General features: G+C 40.5%; 1 protein-coding gene across 9 annotated transcripts in view; it reads right to left on the bottom strand.

The window, feature by feature from the left end:
- Positions 1–22,598, bottom strand: part of LOC109986537 (suppressor of tumorigenicity 7 protein homolog) — a 54,880-nt gene that overhangs the window by 2,538 nt on the left and 29,744 nt on the right. For 4 of the 9 annotated variants that reach the window (XM_065956940.1, XM_065956946.1, XM_065956947.1 and 1 more), the window contains 13 exons: positions 18,910–18,992; positions 15,754–15,913; positions 12,944–12,998; positions 10,561–10,676; positions 10,377–10,452; positions 8,841–8,995; positions 8,183–8,280; positions 7,789–7,918; positions 7,258–7,330; positions 5,781–5,883; positions 4,489–4,639; positions 4,037–4,129; positions 3,124–3,269 (listed from right to left, as the gene is read on the bottom strand). In XM_065956940.1, the coding sequence (XP_065813012.1) occupies positions 3,124–3,269; positions 4,037–4,129; positions 4,489–4,639; positions 5,781–5,883; positions 7,258–7,330; positions 7,789–7,918; positions 8,183–8,280; positions 8,841–8,995; positions 10,377–10,452; positions 10,561–10,676; positions 12,944–12,998; positions 15,754–15,913; positions 18,910–18,992 (1,439 nt within the window). The remainder of the gene's footprint in view (positions 1–3,123; positions 3,270–4,036; positions 4,130–4,488; positions 4,640–5,780; positions 5,884–7,257; positions 7,331–7,788; positions 7,919–8,182; positions 8,281–8,840; positions 8,996–10,376; positions 10,453–10,560; positions 10,677–12,943; positions 12,999–15,753; positions 15,914–18,909; positions 18,993–22,598) is intronic. The other 5 variants (XM_065956941.1, XM_020637224.3, XM_065956942.1 and 2 more) reach the window with 5 other exon arrangements.

The raw sequence follows: 22,598 nt of genomic DNA, 5'->3' as shown, positions 1-22,598 counted from the left end.
GATTTACAAAGTCGGTCTGGTCCAAGTTCGGCGTTGCTTTGATGAGAAGTCCCCTTCCCTTTAGCTACTGTTACTCGTTTAGATGAGTTTAAATGGCAACAGGTTCTGTAGAGTCTGGTGCTGCTGTGTGTATCTGATGAAGCTGAGAGCATGTAAAGACATCGTGATGATGCATCCTTATGACGGACAAATGAATGCAAATTGAAGATAAATCCTCCAGGTCTCAACTCAAATGGAAGGAGATACTCCTGTACATACAATAATTTAAGACTATAACACAGCGTCGATCCTGTACTGCTGTTTCTTTTGTTTTGTTTTGGGTTCAGCACATTATCTGCACATCGAGTGTTCTCTTCTAATACCTTTCTAAGCATCGTCTTTCAAAACATCATCAGTTTTAAATTTGGTGCCTTATATCATCCGAGGATTTAGACAGACCAGCCAAGTGGATCGAGAGAAGAGTATAATAATGATATGATGATGATTATGTGACCTTTCTTCTACCAGAGAGCACCACCAGGTAAGAGCTGCATGTTGTCATTACAGACCAGCTGCATTGACAAACTGAGCTTAATGAATGTCTAAATGTATTTCACAACGCAAATAGTCTTTGATAATTAAATTCAATAGTTCAATAGTTGAGATGTCATTGTGTTATCAAGTTGTTGATATCTAAATAAATCTAAATAAACGTGTGATGGCCTATTGAAGGTACCTTCTGATGTTTATAATCCGTCTATCTCTGCTGCCGTCACAGTCAGCAGGCAGCAGCAGCAGCAGGCGCTGAGATGCCACTGGCGTTATGGCCATCACCACATGATGGCAGCGCCCACAAATCAGTTGGTGTGTTGGTCTATACTGTAGACTCTATAGCATATCAAACTGAGTATGAGAGGAAGAGGGCAGGTTGACTGAGGGTCTGCTGCTTGCTTGCAAAAAGTAAGTAGCGACAGGACCAAGGAAGGGTCAATCACAGGAGGTGAGCGGGTGTGACAGAGCTAACAGGAGCATGTGGCAAAGTTTGGACACACCTGTAGAGTCACAAACAATCAGAAACTCAGAAATGCAGGGCCTTTTTTAAACAATAGAAACTAAAAAGATATACTTGGTGCACGGTTCCCTCTTAGAAAATGATTGAGCCGATGGATTGTTCCACTGTACTTTTTCAGACTTTTTCTGTCCTGTGATCAGCAGATGAACATTTTAGCATATTGAAAAAACAATTAAAAATATTTTTAATTCAATTTATTAATATAAAAAACGATTTTAATGTACCTGCAGTGAAATGAATGAATGAAGTCCAACTAAGAGTGTGTGTGTGTGTGTGTGTGTGTGTGTGTGTGTGTGTGTGTGTGTGTGTGTGTGTGTGTGTGTGTGTGTGTGTGTGTGTGTGTGTGTGTGTGTGTGCTCTCAGCAGGGAGATCATATCTGCAGATAGTGTCACACCAGGGGGGGGGGGGGGGGGCGGAGGGGGGGAGAGATGAGCTCAGACACATTCCAGGTGAGCAGCACAGCGCTGCAGGCTGCAGGGAGCTGCGGGGCGAGCCACATAGCACCCTCCACTGGTTGCTACTGAAACAGATATGAAGGCTGGCGGCGAGTCTCTGCCGTTTGTAGATATCAGTGCTCTTTAATATTTGTCCCTCTGTTGGTTCCAAGCTTTTGATAAACCTGTATTTGATTAACCGATACAGAAGCGTGGTCATCTCTTAGTGACTTGGTGAGAAGACGCAGGGTTTACAGGCTTGCTTTTGAGGTTGGAAACAGCCTTAATGGCTTTCTAGACTTTTCATTAGACAGTATGAAGTCACAGTGCAGTTCAGCTTTGACCTTTAGGGTTAAAACATATCATCCTTTCATTATTTGGGCCTATCAGACCTTTGAATGAATAGTGTCATAACCATTGAATAAATTATTTAGTTTTTGAAGAGATGACTAAGAGGTAACTTATCTTTTAACAAAAATATCCTTTAAACCCAATACTCCTCGAGAAAGACATGTATGCTAAAGCAGAAGATATTCCCTCAATGGGTCCTGAGACATTTTGCTCAGAAAAAAGGAACAGATAGATGCTCATCTGGACGCACAACCCAAAAACATGATGCAAAAAAAAAAGAAGAAAAAAACCAATGCCTTCAGCCATGGCTGTCTCCGGCTGTGTGGCATGAGAGATATAGGATATTATCAGGCAGCAACCTCCGGTGATGAAAAATGAAGCCAATGTGGATTTGCAAAAGAACTGCCATGCCACTTGAGGCTGGCTGCAGAAGCCACAGAGTTACCAGAGGGTCCAATAATAAAATGTCTATTAATACAGCAGAAATGTAAATGTTTACAGCCTGGTTGAAAAAACACTTCTGGTCTCAATAACTCATTTCTTAATTGGCAAAACTCTACCAGAGTGGCGAGTTCTCATGAGCAGTCCGGATTCCTCCATCATCGACTTCTACCCCGATGACTTTGCCATCGATCTCAACGGCAACAAATACGGCTAAGAGTTGTATAGGTTTTGTTTGATTGGGAAAGGCCACAGTTCATAGGATTTTTGGGTTTGACGGGTGACTATTTTGATAACACATCTGTTTTGATTGAAGAGTTATTCATACATTTGTTCTTTTAGGGGATGTGGCACAGAAAATATGTTGGTAGAGGAAAGGTCACAGAGAGATTAATATCAGACTACATTCTCCCTGAGGAGCAAATGTCAACACAATGTGCCTGTTAGGTTCTGACATTGTGTGTTAAAAGGTCAGGGTGTGTAGAAATATTCATCCAACCACCAGATATGATGGAAATGAAGCTGTTAACTTTGTAGATCATTAGTCGTCATGGAGATAGTGGGTAAAGAAGAAAGTTTTGGGCTGGAGGAAAGATCAAAGTGCAACTGAATCCTCCGGATTTGTTGTCTCTCGACTGTCCACTGTTACATTTGTGCTTAAGTTGATTTATGCAACAATATCCTGCAGCAATGACTGTATTCTGAGTATGTGTGTGTGTGTGTGTGTGTGTGTGTGTGTGTGTGTGTGTGTGTGTGTGTGTGTGTGTGTGTGTGTGTGTGTGTGTGTGTGTGTGTGTGTGTGTGTGTGTGTGTGTGTGTGTGTGTGTCTGTGTGTGTGTACTCACAGCTTTAGCAAACACTCCCATGAGTTCAGGGAACTGGTGTGTGAGCAGAGCCAGCATGGCGGTGAAGGAGCAGAGACCGGCTGTGAAGAGGATGAAGAAGGGCAGCTCCTTCTTCGGGTAGACCGACACCTCGTGAAACACTGCTTCCACGCGAGACAGACACACAAACACACAAACACACACACAAAACAATGTTACTTTAGTGATCGACACTCACAGTCACCTCATACTGTTTGAGATCTGTATTGCTTTAAGTCTGTTTTGTCTGTATTCTAAAAACCCAGATGTGATATTGTTGCTTTTATTGGATGGTCTAGCTTCGGTTTAACACTCACATCCAAACTCGTCCTCTGCTGTGCTGAAGACTAAATGTAGAGGTGTGAGTACATGCACACATCAGGCTGTTTACAGACATGTCTGATGAGGTCACTTTTTACATACAGTTTGAATGACATATAGAAAAAAATGATCCTGTAAAAGAGGAACAACGCTGCTGCTGCTGCTGCTGGTTGTAAATAATCACAATTGATATGTCACCTCATCTATCCGTCTGTTCTGTTTGGCTTCATTATGTTCTCTCTGTTCAGGAGCTAACACTCACTTAGCACAATGTGCTGAACCCTGCTGGAAGCCAATTTAAGACAGATGAGCAGGCAGCAGGATGAAGCACTACATCTTTGTGCCAGATATCACATTTACATAATTATTGTTCCCCCTCAACAAATGAAGGAATGAACATCATCTTCATTATAATGACACTTCAAATGGTCAAAGCACAGTTTAAACTAAAATTGATAAATAAGAAGTTTCCCAGCAGCTAACAAAACATCACACCACGTTTGTCTTTTCGTCTCGTACTGTGTGGAAACATGTTGTGTGCGTGCATCAATGTGCGTGTCAAGGCGTCTCTTACTGGGTAACAGCTCTCTGTCGGCGGTCTCTGTGCAGATGGGGTAGGGATAAAACAGGTGACCCTTCTCCAGAGGATATGGGATCATTCTGAACGCTGAAGACAAACAAAGACACAAACTGAGTCCTGCTTTTAACAGACAGCTGGTTACTTCCTTCACCGTGATTGTCTGTGTGTTTATGTGTGTGTCTGTGTGTGTGTTTGTGTCTGTAGGTGCGTGTATATGTGTATGTGTGTGTCTGTGTGTGTGTTTGTGTCTGTAGGTGTGTGTATATGTGTATGTGTGTGTCTGTGTATGTGTGTGTGTTTGTGCCTGTAGGTGTGTGTGTATATGTGTGTGTGTGTGTCTGTGTATGGGTGTGTGTTTGTGTCTGTAGGTGTGTGGGTGCCTGTGGGTGCCTGTGGGTGTGTGTGTGGGTGTGTGTTTGTGTGTGTGTGTGTGTGCTTGTACTCACTGCCCTCCCAGGTGCAGTGCAGCAGGTTGAGCGCTCCCTCTACCCGTTTCCAGTGCTGCAGGTGGAAGAAGGCGTAGGCGATGGCCTCACTGTCTCCTCTCTTCAGGATGTGTTCTGGAGGAAGAATCAGACTCTTCATCTCCAGCAGATACTGAAGAAGAGAGGAAGAGGAGGAGTATCATGAGGATACTGAAATCAAAAACATTATCTAATTATATCAATCAAATTAGTCTAATCCAATATATTGACAGCCAATCATGTTGTATGTAGTATGTTTTGTAGTGAGCAGGTGTGTGGTGTGTTATAGTGAGCAGGTGTGTGTTGTGTTATAGTGAGCAGGTGTGTGTGAGGTGTGTTACAGTGAGCAGGTGTGTGGTGTGTTATAGTGAGCAGGTGTGTGTGGTGTGTTATAGTGAGCAGGTGTGTGAGGTGTGTTATGTCAAGTCAGGTCAAGTCAAATTTATTTATAAAGCACATTTAAAAACAGTTACAGCTGACCAAAGTGCTGTACAATACATTAAAAAATAAAAAACAACTTCAAATCACAAAGTCCACAAGAGAGAAATATGTGTGTGTGTGTGTGTGTGTGTGTGTGTGTGTGTGTGTGTGTGTGTGTATATATATATATATGTGTGTGTATATATGTGTATGTATGTATACATATATAGAAATAAAAAGAAAGAATATATCAAGAAAGCAACAAAATGAAGAAAGCAACAAAGGAACCTGAAAGAAATGGTCTATTCAGGACCAGGGGACTCAAATGCTAAAATATAAAAGTGTGTCTTGAGACGGGACTTAAAAGAGTCAACAGAGGGTGCAGACCTGATTGAATGAGGGAGGCTGTTCCACAGTTTAGGGGCTTTTACTGAAAAGGCCCTATCTCTCTTTAGCTTGAGCCGTGAGCAGTGTGTGTAGTTTGTCTTGTAGTAAGCAGGTGTGTGTGAGGTGTGTTTGGTAGTAAGCAGGTGTGTGTGTGTGGTGTGTTTCGTTGTAAACAGGTGTGTTGTAGTAAGCAGGTGTGTGTGAGGTGTGTTTGGTAGTAAGCAGGTATGTGTGTGGTGTGTTTGGTAGTAAGCAGGTGTGTGTGTGTGTGGTGTGTTTCGTTGTAAACAGGTGTGTTGTAGTAAGCAGGTGTGTGTGAGGTGTGTTATAGTGAGCAGGTGTGTGGTGTGTTATAGTGAGCAGGTGTGTGTAGTTTGTCTTGTAGTAAGCAGGTGTGTGTGTGTGGTGTGTTTCGTAGTGAACAGGTGCAGTTTTTTGTTTTTTTTAGAGTTTCCTGTGAGTCTCACTTTGGGGACGTGAGGGTTGAACTCCACCGCTCTGTGGATGGCTTCTACTGCGTTCATCTCTGCTGTGCTCAGCCCTCGCCTGGAGGCTGCCTCTGGAGAGAATCTGCACACACACAAACAAACACACACAAACATTCCTGTCAGTAAACTGCTTTGGGATTAGACATCCTGACGTGATCAAAGAGATTTTGAAAATGACTCCCAAGGGGTCGAATAGAGATGTTAAAATCGAGGCTTCTCACTTGTCACTGACTTCCTGCTCTGTTAAATCTTTTTAGCCCCAGAGGACCAGAATAGATTAAACAGTGAGTTGAAAAGTAGATTGGATGGACTCGTTTTTTAATGCTACAAATTACATTTCTAGAAAAAGGTAAAAGGGATGAAAAATAATGAAATAAACTTCCATGCTAATGAATCACTGAGTGCAAATACAATCACTATGGCTGTTTGAGGTATAACATTTAACGGCAATTTTTCTTCCAACAATGACATAATGAGATAGCAAAGTTAAAACAATGATTGTGCTATTGTCTGTTTAACAATAGTGCTGCTGTCCTTGTGTTTAAATGCACTTTCACACTTCTCTAAAAGCTCCAATCAAATAGAGAGTCGTCAGAATAACTGTTTTTAAAGTCATATTTTAAGGCCTTTTTGCCTTAATTGGATAAGACAGCTGAAGAGAGACAGAAAATGTTGGGAGAGTGAGTGGGGGATGACATGGAGGAAAGGGGCGAGGACGAATTCCAACCAACGGTCTCTGCAACGAGGTCTATAGCCTCTGTACATGGGGCGGAGCAACAAAACCGCTAGGCTTTACAGCACCCAAGAGGTGTAAGCGAGCCTCTGTTCTTCTTCTGACATCCAGTGACAGAATTAAGCAACAATATTTAAAACCTCTGAGTGCCGCTATTCTCAGCTGGTATGACCTAATTTTATCATCCAGCTCCCTAACACATATTGTCTACAACATGCATTAATCAGTGTGAGTGCAAAATCCCTTTGAGTTAAACTTGTAAACATTTAATTAAGCTTGAGCCAAGATAAAGAGAAACCCTGCTGAATAATCATGATCGCAATATTATTATCACTTTTACTGTTTTTGCCTCGCTGAATCAGACCTGGCGTATAAAGTGCAACATGAATTTTAAAAGGTTACCTGGGACAAGTTAAATTATGCATTTTTATGCGAGCACCAGAGTACGGTTGTCTCGTGTTTTACAGTCCTATAAAGAAGTGTGCTCCTCTGGGTCACCGCAGCGCTCTGATGAGACTCTCACTTCTCACAATAACACAGATCAACCCTGAAGGCAGCTCTGTACCAAAGAGCAGAGCTGCAGCTGTAAGTACACCAGCGCTCATTCACACTGAACGTCTCTTCAGGCTATTTCCAGCTCTATCTTTAACTCTTACAGAGCAGAGCGGGGTTCGTTGAGCCCCCTTGTTCTGAGCATTAGAGACGATGAAAAGAGATACTCACTTGTCAGAGACCGCCCTGGCTTTGAGCAACGCCGCTGTATAGCATATTGTTGCAGATTTAGGTAAGCTAATATCTGTGGAGGAGACACAAAGCAGACATGGGGAGGAGGAGGGGTTAGTGAATGTTGCAAAAGGTCACAAGTTGAGTGAATATGAAGAGTTTGGGTTTCATAGCTTTGGGGCGAGTCTTCGATAGATTTCTAAGTGTGGTCTGTCTTTATCACTGTACACTGAACTGATTCTCCAAAGCATTTTCTGAGAGAAGGAAATAATCTGCACATTACTCCTTGTTTCATTTTCTGTCCATGAATGACAGACATCAAAGGAACATACCCATAAAATCAAATGTCTTTTAAAACGTTTTTGACCATCAATCCAAATCCAATTTAGAATGAGTGGATTCAGTGTTTTGTCTCTTTTAAAGTAATAATCAGACAGGCCAGCAATCATCGTACTAGAATGCTTGGATGTTGTGATATAAATATCAACATTTACATCTTGTGTTTTTGAAAACTCTCAAATTCTCCCTCACCGTCATACTTTGCCAGAACCGCCTGGACGTCGGCGTAGTTCTGGAGCTCTAGTAGCGACTCCAGCAGGTTTTCGTGGATGTTGAACATACTGAGGAGAGGGAACTCCTTCATTAACTGGAAAACACACAACTGTTGTTACATGTAATACCGGACAGGGGGCGACACATGCACACACAAGAGCTTTGGATCATCTTTGCAGTTGTAAACATTAGAAATTGAAAGCTTGTAATCTGAGTGAACGTGTTAACAATGAAGACTTTTATGTAGTGGGGTGAGATCTTTCTGGGAGTTAAGGTGGAGCCTCTTTACAGACAGTTTAAACGGCTGTGTCTTTACTTCTGTGTGTCTTTATGTGTATGTGAGTGTGTCTGCGGGTTAAGGCTGGGCACTTACATCTCTCATCATTTTTACTGCTTCTCGTGTTCGGCCGAGCTTTCTGGAGCACATGGCCAGTCTTCTCTTTATGTACACCAATACATTGGTGTCTCTTCCTAATGGAGACACATGAACACATGAAGTTACACATACAGATCACTGTTACATGTCGACTGTCGTCCATACAGTATGATGACGCCAGAAGCATGAAGGACCAGATTCCACCTGCAGCACTATAATGGATATGCATGGTATTTTAAACCTGGGCCATATTTTATTTTATTTTTTACAGAATTTGGGGTCTTTTTTTGCCGCTCATTGCTATTTTAAGTGTCTGACAACAATGAAGAGAGGATACCTAAACCTCTTGCTTAAAAGCAAAAAAAAAAAAAAAAATCACTATTCCCCACTGATGAAAAAAAAGTTGATTCAAAAAATATTATCTCTTAGTCATTAAGAGCCTAACTATGTAACAAATGTTCAATCGATTTCCAATATTAAAAACATAAAACAGTGGGATTCCTCTGTAAATGATCCTATATTTACTGAAGAAAAAAAGACAATATTTTTTGCTATGGGCCTTGGAATAATCCTGATTGGCTCAAGAGGGGTGTGAAAAGAAGGACATTATAATCCTGATTATTAGCAGTATAGATGCTGAGTGGATCATACTCACTGTGCTGGGCTTCATATTGTGTACCGTGATGTTGGAGCTGTTGGCTGCGGCGGTAGCAGCCCTCTCCCGCTTTTAACGCCTGTTTAAACAACCGCTCAGCCTCCATGATGGTCGTGGCTTCTTCCTCTGCCAGCAGGATGTACGCTGTCGCACAACTACAGGAGGGGAGTGGAGAAGCAGGATCTATTATTACTTCCTCATATATCCTTATGGATTCAATATGCTAACTCTGTATGCAGGTTGTCTTATCTGTCCACACAGCGTGGCGTCACTGTGCAACAAAACTGCTTTTGGGCATCATGCAACTTCCATGAAACAGATTCTGACAGAGCTCTGATCAAAGACGTTTTTCCTCTGAGTCAACCTGCTGTCACAGCCTTGATATGAGCTGCCAGCAACGACCAGAGCTGACACAATTCCTCTGCATCGACTTTGTAGTCACACACGCTACTAAAAATAACCCCACAGTGCCATGAACAAATCCCCCTATGGATGGCGCAGGAACCCAGAGGACCAATCTGGGACTAGATGCATCATCCCACTCATCAACAAAACCTGCAGTGTCTATTATTTTAATTTCTACCCCTTTGAAGTCTGTTGACCTACATAAACAGTTATAATTAATAGAGGGCTTTAGAATACAATCAAGTGTGTGAGGTATTGTTTGCAAGAATTTTATAGATAAAAAAAAAAGGAAAGGATCTGAAAAAAAAAAGAAAAAGAAAGTTGATTACTAAGAAGGTGGTTAATCTTAAAAGGGGATTGCTGTTGACTAGTGGTTATGTCGCCCATCCCATGTACAGAGGCTATAGTAATCATAGTGGTCGTGGGTTTGAATCCGATTAAAAAAATGTTTTAATGTATCACAATAATATCATATTCTTCAGCACAACAGCTGCATATGAATCAAGGATTGTCGGTGTGTGTATGTAGACGTGAAACTGTTGCTGTAACCCTAAAAAGGCAAAATCAAAATACATTTTCGTAAAAAGAACAAGTAAAGTAGACATCTCGTCGATAAAAAAAGAAGTGTGCCTCGAGCCTGATGACGTTGTTTGGTAAAACCCGTAGAATAAATCTAGTTGAGTTACATTAAGTGGGTGACAAAGTACAGCTAGCTTGCTTTTAAATAATTTCTGTTTAAACACGTTGCCTTCACTGCTGGGCACAGATCATAATATAATATACACGGCAGATCACAAGTGGAAAACAAGAACAAACATCTATCTATGTTTTAGAGAAGAATGTAGTTCTGGTGCAGCGTTTTTATTTCTTTTACAAAGAGTCAAAATGTAACATTATGCTCCAATAACTGAATGAAAGGCTATAACCACGTTCTTTTATTATCACAGATAAAATCTAGATGATTTGGCAGACATTTATTATGAATGAACGTTTGATTTCTTATAATAATAACACCATTATCTCAAATGTCAGACAACTCTGCTCAATGTGACCAAGGCCTAACTTTTAGAACATTAGACTGGTGATGAAGCAAAAGGCCAAGAGAGGAAGTATCAGAGAAAGTGAACTCACTCTTCGAGCTCCAGGGCTTCATGTGCTGCAGAAATACGAGCCTGTGGGTTCCTCTCTCTCCATGCTTTCTGCATAACTGCCACCAAACAAGCACACAGACAAACAAACACATTTTAGATTTAGATCAGTGGCGTTACATTCAAAGATCCTTCTCTGTTATGTGCATCAGTCTACACTCTCTTACTGGCGTCAGCAGGCCGGAGGTGGTCTGAGTCGCAGGTGAAGAACGTCTGGTGGTCTTGTGCTGACAGGTTCATGTCGTAGTATGTCAGCGGCTCTCGACCCGTTACCCACGTATATCTGAAAACCAGCACAGAGACAGAGTTCAAACCAGCAACCCATTAAAGGTTCAAACACACATAACAATGGGACACGTTAAAGGGGGATTCTGTTATTTCTAATACTGTTTCCTGTTCTTATAGATTTAGGGGTCTAAATAAACAAATGGACACAACAAATTGTGGAGATTGCTCAAAAGAATCTCAGCCGACAGAAGCAGGATGAGCTGTAATGGTTGGAGTCTAAAACCCTTTTCACACATACAGAAATCTCCTGAAAAACTCTGGAGATTAGGCTATCCGGAGGGGCTTTAGGCTATGTGTGAACGCAAACAGACACATTTTTCATGCAGACTTTACCCGGAGTTTATCCGGCCAGACCCCTAGTATTTTATCCGCAGAAAGTACAAGTGAGCTGATGTCTGAACGCGGCAGCATATACTCCGGAGATTTCAGCTAGAGCCAATGGGACCCGAGTGACGTTTATATACAGTGACTGCCTAAAGTGTCTGCACGCGACCACTACGATCTCCGTGCACGTAATTCAACAACATGTTTTCTGTTCGTCAGTATGTTGTTCTCCTCTCTTTTGTGGATGTTGTCATTCCATTTGATTACACATAGTATTGATATAAAGGCAAATATTCTCATTATAACATCATGTAGCGGACTCTGTTGCTTCGGCCGCTACTTCCGCGTTGTTTTTTTTACGTCACGTCTTACCTCGGGAAATCCCCCGAGCCCCCTCCCCTCTGACAGGGATAGTCTCCAGCTGTGAGGAGCATATGTGAACGGCTAGTTCGGGAGAATCTCCGGAGAAGTCCTCCTGTAAATATCTAGATATTATCCGGCGTGCATATGCGAAAACGGCTTAAGTCTTAATCTGTGCAAACATCCCCTCACAGAGTATGTTCTACTTTAAGCACTTTATTTTTTCTCTGATAAACTCAGATTGTTTTGCAGTGTAAAAGACAGCATTATAAAAATTACTGCTTTTTGGGATAGACCTTTTTTTTTTTTTTAGGTAAATAGGCTTTAGTCGCTATGGAAACCTCTGTTAAATTGCTCTCTTCACAGCCACAAGTCTCCATGGACAAAAGTGATCATTTTATCATGAGGGACACAGGAGGTACTGGCTTACTTTAGCCTTGTCGGGTAAGTTTTTGTGTTTTAGTGACGTTTGTTCTTTTATTGTATTCTCATGAATATGAACCTTTCAAACAACAGATCAAGGAAGAATAGATCAGCAGCTCCTGTGTTCAGCGAGGGAAAATAACAGCTTTTTTTGCAGTGGGTTTCAAGAGAGCATTCTAAAAAGATGTTAAAACAAATCTTAACTTGAGACAAACTGTAGGTCTCTTACTTTAAAGATCTTTTCTGTAAAGTCTGACGTTTTTATGAAAATCTGATCCTGTCAGAATCAAACACAAGCCCTGTAAATAGACATACTGGATGGATATTTGTGTTGTAGTTGTTGAAAGATGACAAATGGTAGGAAGTAATACGTTAGCTTCACCCTAATCCTTTTTGAACAAGAAGTTTTTGTTTGGTAAATCTTTAAATTATGGTCACAATAAAAAGACCAAAATAAAGATATGAATCAATCCATACATTGATCAAGAACAATTGCCCTAAAAGATCATATTGCAGCAATTACAGTCCATTGAGTGTGTTCAAAAAAAGGGGCCACGGTATGTAAACTACTTGAACTGCCTTTTAGAGCATCTCAATGAAGGAAAAGAGCGAGAAGAAGAGTGAAAGGCAGGAGCTGGTTTATTTTCTCAGATGGTTAGAAGATGTTCTGATCACTGTAAATGAGTCATGAGCTGTGTCGACTTAACGGGAATCGTACTTGACAGAGATGGGCCAAAGTCAAGAGCTGAGCATTCGGGTTGATAGGTACAGAAAATGACAGGATAATTACAGCATTTGAAAAATAGAACAGTGGTGGATGACTCAACGGGAGGATCAGGAGGCAGAATCATCAAGAAGAATAGAAGAGGAGTGACAGAGTAGAAACAGATAAGAACAAGTCAAAAGAAAGTTAGACGACAGAACGGGGGAACAAATGAAAACACGAGGAAACAGCAGAGGAGGAGAGAGGGGAAACATAACCCAGAGAAGTGACAATTATAACGCAGAAGAAGAGTTTAGAAGAAAAAGGAGAAGGAAAAACAAACAGAGATGATCAGAGAGAGGAAGGTGGAGGCCAGAGCTTCAGCACTCCTTAAGGAAACTACATCAGTCGAGGGGGTTCCACATGCAGGTAGCTTTGCCGCTGTCACTCACCGATTATATTCGGCTCCACGAAATAAATTCAGCGGATTTCTCCATACTTTACATTCTGCGGGAGGGAGACAGAGAGAGAACAACAACTGAGGATGAGTGTGAAGGGTTAGAGTCGATGCTCAGCCTCCTCTGGAGCACTTCAAAGGGCTCCACTGTGAGCTCTGCCATCCACCCTGCGGCTGCCTGACTGGCACGTCGACCTTTTTGTGAGCACTGCTGTCGGGGGAAAAGGGCCTTAAAGCTCCTCAGTGACCAAACATGCTACTACTCAAGCTATCATGGATGTCAGAAAACATCATGAGACTGTGTTTTGGCTTAGAGCAGCGACAGGATGAATTCAGAGAGGGAATTTAGTATATATGGGAATTTTTTAACTGACATGACAACGACATTTTTACTCATCAAAATGGGTTTTCCCTCTCTAAAGTAGTACTCTGTCGGAAATAAAATGTGATCTGTGACTCTGTAGGAGCTAAAACAACCCCGGTGATGTTAGAAGGGTTACCAGCTTGTGCTTGAGCAAAACTTTGAAACATAAAAGTCTTGACACAAACTGCAGAGTCCTGCAGCTTGTTGCTTCAGCTCTGATAAGTCTGAGTCATAGTTTTAAGCTACATGATGAGTTCCTTTTGAGTGGCATATTTCCAGATTACTCTGTTAATAAGGAAATATATATTGCTGGTGCAACCAAGTGAAGAAAGAGCAAAAATAACAAGAATATGAGTTTCAAATGTAATCCAGATGCAGCAAGGGAAATATAGGATCCTGCATTTTTGAAAAGTGATACTCTGAAGGTCAGAGCAGAACTTTTGCTCCATGTTCGTTCTCTTACAAACTTTGAGGACGTGGAATCTTAATTATTGTTAAAGGAAAAAATATTGATCATGAGATTTTTGCATCATACTTGGCCCATTAAGGAACTAGGGGGGCGTCTTCATGATGCTTGTTGTTCTTCAAACCTTTTGCACAACACCTTACATAGTTTACATTCACGATGATTTAAAAATGCAACAGATTCTTTAACTTGAGAGCAAATGTTTGTTTTATTCCCTTGGTTCATGTCTGTTAACTGCTCCTCATATCACTTTAACAACTATCTTTTTGTCAGTCATGCTTTAAATCTTACCAAGGTTACACACCTTTTTAAACTCTACTAAGAGAAGAAAACTTTCAGGAGAAATGCTTTCAGCACACCAATCACACTGAAGAAGATTATCTGCTGAAGAGCTGACATGTGAGTGATCATCATGTGACTTCACTTAAACCATCTGACTCAGGAAAAGAATAACTTCACTCTGCAACACTGACTTCAATGGATGGATAGACATGGAGTAGATTATCAGCCACTAAACTGAAGATTAGTAGAGAAGTAGTAATGAGATTGTCTTTCTTCTCTCAACGATGGCGTGTTGATAAGAGCCAGCACACATAATCCTCTTTGATTATGAAGTTGTTTGAGTAAAAATAAAAGCGGGCTGGGTCATGCCTCAACAAAGAGTTCAGCAGCGAGATCCTTTGGAGGAAATTTGCAGCAGAGAATACACAGATCATTTGCAGTTACGTGTCACGACCTTTGACCTTATATTTGTATTAGATTAAAACTAGGCTAAGTCATCTGCTGCATTGTGGATGCAGATGTGAAATAATTATTTTATTTTATTGTCCCGTAGAATCAAAGGAATTATTCAGCACTGAGACACTTCCTATTCTGAATGAATTCATTTCTGTCAGGAAGCAAACACACATTGAAAGGATTAATTGTGATCAAAGTATCACTGATGTGGATGAGGAGCCAAGAAGTCCCTGAGCAGAGCACACAGAGCGTCTTTTGGAGATACTACTGAAACGACTCCCCTGTGTGACTCAAAAAGGTGACTAAAAAATTAAATATAATTCTTGACCCGAACCCTCGTCCTGTTTTCTTTTTTATGCTCTAAAAATGGAATTTGACCTGTTAACTGATGCTTATGTCGTTGATGTTGAATATAGTCAATTGTGCATGACCACAATAAGACTCAATACTGTGGAAGTGTAGCAAGCTTGCTTTGTATACATGAACTGAGACAACAAATCTAAGCCTTGCCTTGCATTTCTTCTGGATCTCCAAATACATGAATTTACACAAATGTTGTCAGAAATGTTTTTCACATTATACACCTAACTGATAGAAAGACCTCTGCCTCATCTCTGAAAGGTTCCAGAGGATATCATAAATTCAATCGTTGACGGAAATGTTACCACTATCCCGAGAAAACCAGCTCTGTTATCTCGGGATTCAGAAGAAAAACTAGTGGAGATCTTGAAAAAGCATTCAGATATTAATCATTATCACTGGACAACTGAGCACATTAAATGTATGGATGCATGTCAGCTGGGGCTCCTGAACACAACCACACATTAAAATCTCTGCGTGTCATTGCAATTTAAGACTGGCTTTGATTGCTTTTCCATTTTCTGCATTTGTACAACCAAACTAAATGGTTCAGCATTACTGCGTCAATGACCTGCAAAGGAATGGGATCTAGAGTGGAAAAGCTGAGCCGGCCCGCCGAAGCAATAAAATAAATATATGGGGATAATGACGGCAATCATAAGATCTGCAACAAACAGAATATTTATAGCTTTTAGTTTATTTATCAGATTCTGATGCAGCCCTCTTTTTTTCTTCTTTGATTTATATGTTTTTATTACCATTGACTCCTGCATGAGGGATGGGAAATGTTGCCGTGTAGAGTGAAGCTGCATACATCTGCACTATAAGGTGCGCTGGAGTTTAGTCTGTAGTGGATTTTCCATTTATCAGCTCTTACCGGACACACTTTGTCGATTGGAGTCAGGCTCTCCATTACTGGTGTTGGAGTTGCTGGGGGAGCTGCTGTCCACTCCGCCCAGCAGGGGGCGCAGGTGACTCACAGACACCTGCTCTATGAAGGAGGTCCCATATTTCCTGAAATACCACCACTCAAATATCTGAGGGAAAATGACACAGAGAGAGAGAAAGGGGGCGGGGTGAGGGGTGGAAATCCTTAATAAAACTGTTCATATTATAAAACTCAGAGAAAACCACATATAGCAGAAAACTTGAAATGCTTTACCGGCCAATCAGATTTCTCAGACAAACCAGGTCATCCTATTACACCCAGTATAAAGACAGTCACTGGAAAGACAGTCACTGGAAAAGTAGTAGTCGGCTAAGGAAAATACCTCATCAGCTGAATAAAAGTTAATAATGCTGAGCTAGTCTCTTTTCCCCGTCAGCTTTTATTTATGATTTTAATCATTTGCACTTTACTACTCCAGTGATTAAAACTGCCTGCATCCGTGCCCCTCAGCCTTGTGCAACACAGGCTCTGGAGTGTGCTTCTCCACAATTCAACCAATTACCACCTCTGGCTCGGGAGGTGGATCTAATTAGTAAAAGCTGCTGTTTGATTGGATGGAAAATCTGCACACTGTTGGGTCATGATGGCACATGATGGAGTGGGTCACCCATTTATCTGCATTTGCTGTGCCCCTGAGCAAGAGAATGAATCACAGACTGCTCCTGGTGTGTGTGTGTGTATGTGTGTATGTGTGTGTGTGTGTTTACGTGAATGGTATGCATTGTAAAACACATTATTGTGTGCTCAGGTTAAAAGCACTGTGTACTGTAAAGTGCAGTCCATTTATTTTATGTTCTGCTCTTGTCCTTGCCTTGAGCATCACACTCCTCTAAGCACACACATCACACAAATCTGCATGTACTTGTTTGAAACCCAGCAGCTGCCCCGTCATTACATGGCATCGCCAAACCCACTTACTATGAGTCTTAGTATTTACCATTATCAGATTTTGCCGTTTTTTCCCCCAATGAACTTGGGAAGATTTCAAACACTGTACTCCTATAAGCTAATATTTTGCTAGGCCATGGTGGATGGGGAAGCTTGATCAATATATTTCCTCACAAATGCTGAGTCTGATGGAAATTCAGAAATTAAACAAGGCTTTAAAAAAGGATGCATTCAAAAAATTAGAAAACTCAGTTAAGGTTAACTCTAAAGATAATTTAAGTGAGATTTTCAAAGACCCATAGAAAGAAAGTGAAGTGTGTAGTGATAGTTTAGAGTCAGCTGTATTTACTTCAGCTCACGTTTTTTGGACATTTTTTGGATAAGCTTGCAAAATATAACTTTGAAAATGTGCATAAACTTTTACTTTTCCTAACTCCAAGATTAAGCCTAAAGGGGACATCTTCCCTATGTATTATTCCAAACAGAGATATAGATTGAGATTTGAGAAAACAAGCGTTATGAGATATTTTTGACAAGTGTGACAAATACACTTGCTTGGATTTTGCAGTGCACATCAGATTGTGTTTGAGAGAAGCACACCCCTCGCTCTGGTGGAGCTGAGCAGCGGCAAAGAGACCAATGAGACTTTAAATATTAAAAAAGGCTTTTATAAGGAAAGAAAATAAAGGTTTAAAATTATACTAAACATAGACTCATTCAAAGGAGCAGTAATAAGAACTTCATTAGAGACATCAAGTATACTGATGAGAGTTACAATGTTTCACTACATGTACAGACTTCAACCTGTTATCCTGTCAGCCTGAGCTGTCGGGAGGAGATGACATTTTGAGCGGTCTTATCAGCTTCTCTTCAGAGAGAACCGGCCTAATTGGGACATACATATCTATTCCAATTACAGAGAAATGAGCGCCATCACTCCTTCATGTCCACATGTCTTAATCATCTCCCTGAGCATGTGCAGAGCTCAACAGCTTTTCAGAGCAGCCTACACATAATGGCCAACAGCCCGCAGGGAAGAAAGCGAGCGAGTTAATTAAGAGGGGAGCTATTTTAAACTACAGACCAAACACTGTTGCACAGTTGGCTGTCTCTGTGAACAACTTGAAAGAGAGAAAAAAATACCTGTAGAAGTAGGAAAAAGCCGGGCAAACAATTGAATTATAATGCTTTCCCGCTGGGATCATTTCCATCCTATCTTTATTTGTTCTATTTATTTCTTTATCTGACGTAAGCAGGAAAGCCGAGGCAACAACAACAACCTCAACTATGAAATGCAGAATATCCAAACATGTTCACACTCTTTGCCTTCAGTAGCTCAATGTGCAGGACAATGACATGTAACCAGTGAGGAACTGTAATTCAATTAACTGAATGTTTAATATAGAGAGAGGAGGGGCTCCATTTTCCACAAAAAAAATAAAATAAATAACACAAAATGTGTTCTCAAAATGTTTATGAAGAGAAATAAACAGAAACTGACAGCTGTTGCAGTTCACACCATAGTGGATGTTGCTAAGTTTGTACTTGGGATGTGCGTAATTATTTGACCAAACCATAAGGGCCTGTGTCCACTAATGACATTCTTTATACTCAGCTGGCAACGCCTATTTTCAATACAAAATCAATGCAGTTCAAAAACGCCCTCAGCGTCAGCTGTTTTTTGTCGCTGCACTCACAGCTTCGTTCTCGTTAATGTCAACTCTCCCTCAATGACCAATTGAAATCAAGAAGGGGTGGGACTTCTGATTTCAGCTTTGTCGAAACAATGGCAGAGGAGAAACTAAACCAAACGCTGACTCCTCTTTAGACAGAAATCCTTTGATTCTTGTTGTAATTTTAAGATGGTAATAAGACTCAGTAGCTTGTTAACCGGCAAGAAGAACCACATGCTGGTGGTGCTAGCTAGTGCTGCTAACATTAGCCACACACAGCCAATCTATTTGACATTGTTTACCGGCAGACCCAGTGATCCTGCTCAGCCTGAAACAGTAACATAGTTCATCAGACAATGACTGCATAAGCTATGCTTCCCCTCAATATATAAAATAACACACAAAGCAGCGCCCCAGAGACCAAGAGTTTAGCTACAAAAATATCTACAAACATCATTAGAACTTTCTAAACTAATGTGAGGATCAGCTCAGATACTGCATAGTGAAAAAATGTGTTTCTTACCAATATGAGTCCTGATATGAGGGAGGAAGTGCCCGTCAGAGCCACGTAAAACTTGGGCGTCAAGGTGTTGAGAAACATGCTTACTGCAGAGGAGACACAAAAAGAGACACAAGTGTTAGAAGTCACTATTAGATACCAGGAAATGTCTCTTCTACATCAAAAGGAGAGGCTTTGAGGAAAGATCTTTGTAGAATCAAATGTTGAATTCACACAAAACTAGGTCACGTCTACACAGAGGACTTGTAAATTATAACTGCAAGAAAACATCAAAAAGACTCTGAGGACTCAAAAACATTTGTGACTTGGAGACATGAAAGGTTTCATGCAAAAACGCATCATCCGCATGCAGTGTTTGGCATTTCCCAAGGAGCCCTGCTGCTCAGTCGTGATATTACACAACATCATGGGACCAGGGTAAGCCTTTACTACAGACTGAAGGTGCACTGTGGGAGGAAGAAAAGAAGGGAGGAAACTGAGCCTTAATGGCAGCATTAGCTGAAATGCAATATTCAAAGCATCGTTTTCCTTTACACAATTTCTTCATGATTTTTTCCCCACACTTAAGAGAGATATTTGCAAACGCGGTGGGTGCAAATTTGTGTACAGGTAAAGAAAACAGAGCTCCCTGAAGGCAAAAAAAAAAAAAAGGGAAATCATGATATCATCCAAAGGGCAGAGGCCTATTTAGAATGAAGAAATAGGTTCTTTTAATCTATCTGTCTCTGATCAATAAGGAACAGGCAGATGTGAAATATTATCTTCTCGGTGTGAAACTTCTCTCAGGACATACAGAATGTGAATATATCCTTAGTACTTTTCTTTTTGCTTTTGTTGCAAGGTTTTCAGAATAATGTCCTTTTTTTAAATTAATTTATTATTTAATTTGGTTACCAAATCTAATTAAATTTTTTTTTTAAATTAAGCAAAAGTAGTCAATTTAGTCGAGAAGTCTTGATCCAAAGGCAACTGGACTGGTTGAAGATCTTGAAGAAGTTTCACCTCTCCTGCTAAAGACTTCTTCAGTTCTAAACTATCTGGTGGACGGAGCTAGAGATGTAAGCCTCTGTGGATGATCAGCATGCTAATGATCGGGTATGACTCACATCATGGTGACTGAAAGTTTGACATATCTTTAACAAAATAATAACTTTACATTCCTAATGCCATACAAGCTTCTTATCACATTTTCATTGGCAGCAAAGTCAGCTTGTTCTACACTATTTATTTCAACTCAGAATCAATGATTCATATCAAGAAAGCCTTACAGAGCCGATGCATGCTCCTCTTAAACACCGGCCACCACCAGAATTTGGATACATTTCTTTTCCACCAGTACTGTTAAAAAGAAATGTACTGATAGTTGATTTAGCAGGTTAATTTTTTCTTCACTTCAGTCGCACAAACATTTGAACATGTTTTTTGTTGTCTGCTGGAAAGAATAAATTGAGAAGGGATGGTAGAACAACCAAGAAACTGTTTTATCTACTGTTGAAATGATGACGAGCTATGCGAGGCAAAAGAGAAGAGGGAGAAATAAAACCCTGAGGTAAAACAAGAGTGAACCTTAATTGTCAGGCACTCAGACTTCATAAAAAAGTGATACACACAGCCATGGCTGAGCAGCAATCTAACCCTAGTATTGTGATTTACCATCATTCAATTTGAATCTACATCTGTAGAAGTCAAAGAACATACTTGTTCCCATGGTGTTAAAAGGCAAACAATAATCACATTGAATCATTATATTGAATTAAAATACATGTAGCATCGCAATAGAGAATTAAAACTTACATCATATCCGTAGCAGGGTATAATGATAGTATTGAGTTAGTAGATAATCAAAATGGTCCCAGCGCTAAGCCACAGCATGTAAGTATTGATGAGAGAGGATAACCGCTAACTGACTTGCAACGTGCCTAATGACATCATTATTGCTGCTCAAAATAACAAACCTATAGGCTTCAGACTTAGTTAGACAGTGGCTGAAAGTTGAAGTTAGTCTGTGACCATTGGCCTTTTCCTTGTATAATCCTCAGTTTACTGTTTGGTCATATTTAGTCTCTTATTTGTATTGAGTTTATAATGTCTATATTTGAATACTATCACTGTTTCTGTATTTCTTTAAGTCTAATGACTCTGTTTTAATCTTAAAAGCCTAGCCAGGGATAGGGGTTGCAAATGAGCCATGACATAGCATCTACTGGTACATTGTATTTTAAATATGAAGTGATGTTAATTGCATTACGGTACATTTTTTTTCTAAAGCAGTGTGCACATGGTACACCTAGCCCAAGGTGTTGAATATATAACCAATCGATCGAGACAAAAAAGGTAGCTAAAACCAGAGACAAACAAAGCAGATTTGGGAGAAAAATAGTTACTGGTAGTTGCTTAAAGGTGACTGTCCTCTCCAACATTTGGCTAAAGGTTCATGGATTCTCCCAGCTGCACTAAATGTTGCTAAAGTGACAGCCTGACAGGCCAAATGCACTTGGTTGGATGTGTTGTTGGGTCGTCATCCATTAAATCTATAGCGGCCACATTGAGTATAGTGTGGGTTGGACAAAGACCCCCGTCAGATAAACACACACAAGTGCAGCTGCAGTGCTATTCATTGCAGTGAAGTGGAGGCTCTCGGCCACACAGAAAAGGGTCTTTCAGAGCGGCCTGTGGTCAAACAAGTCCAACAGCTGCTTGTCAGTCTGCACGGGTGAGAGCATACGGCTGTCTGTCTGGTGATGGACTCACATCTTTACCAAGATGAAAACAATAAAAGGTTCAAATGCGTGGAAAAAAAAAAGTTGGTTTAAGAGATGAAATGATGAATCACTGAGTTACAAAAGTCCTGCACTTCTGTTGAAGATTTGGACCTAATTTCACAAACAAAAACATCCTGCAGGGTAGCAGGATTAAATAGATCCTCTCTGTAGTGGATGTCTTTGCTGGAATCAAACCCTACAGCCAGAAATATTTCATCCTCCTTGTGTAAGTTAATTACAAAGTCCTCAGGTAAAGTTTTAACATGATTTTCCCATTTGCAGATTAACTTAGCGAAATTAAACCAAAATGTAATCAAGCCTCAATGTCACACATTAATTCAAGGCCTCTGTTTCTGCACCTTTTTTTTGTATGGAATACAGAGGAAAAGATAATTTTACTAAAATAGGGAAGCATTTATAAATCATTAGGCAGTTCTTATTTGGACTTTTATTATTTTGTTGCATGACGGTTTGCAAAGCTACTGCCCTTGAGACTACAGCTATACCCAGGGACCTGTAGTAATAAAATACTACAAGGGTATTAAAGGCTTTGTTGGCGCTTTAACACAAACGTTTTGACAGTATGGGTGCATATTAAGCAGGTTCATCTCACAGCTTGGATACTTCAAAAGAGTCAAATCTCAAAATGACAATAATGACAGTGAAGCCCACAAGCAGGAACATCTCTGGATCTTTTGGTGGCCTTAACAGTTATCATGTGGAAGCCCAGTGATTAAGGTAGAATACAAATATTACATTAAATTTATTTTCTTCTCATTTGCTAATGCACAGTATGAAAAACTAACATGCAGGGCAAACTTCCAAACCACAAGAGGTCCTATGGCAATAGTAGACAAAGTGACTGCTATGCTCTGTATGTGTCCCAGTCTCTGTTCAATTCTAAGACACTATCAATGCTATCAAGACCAC

Source organism: Labrus bergylta, chromosome 7 (assembly GCF_963930695.1).
Source record: "Labrus bergylta chromosome 7, fLabBer1.1, whole genome shotgun sequence".
Classification (NCBI taxonomy): domain Eukaryota; kingdom Metazoa; phylum Chordata; class Actinopteri; order Labriformes; family Labridae; genus Labrus; species Labrus bergylta.
Note: the sequence above shows the minus strand (reverse complement) of the source record. Positions and strands in the feature narration are given on the sequence as shown.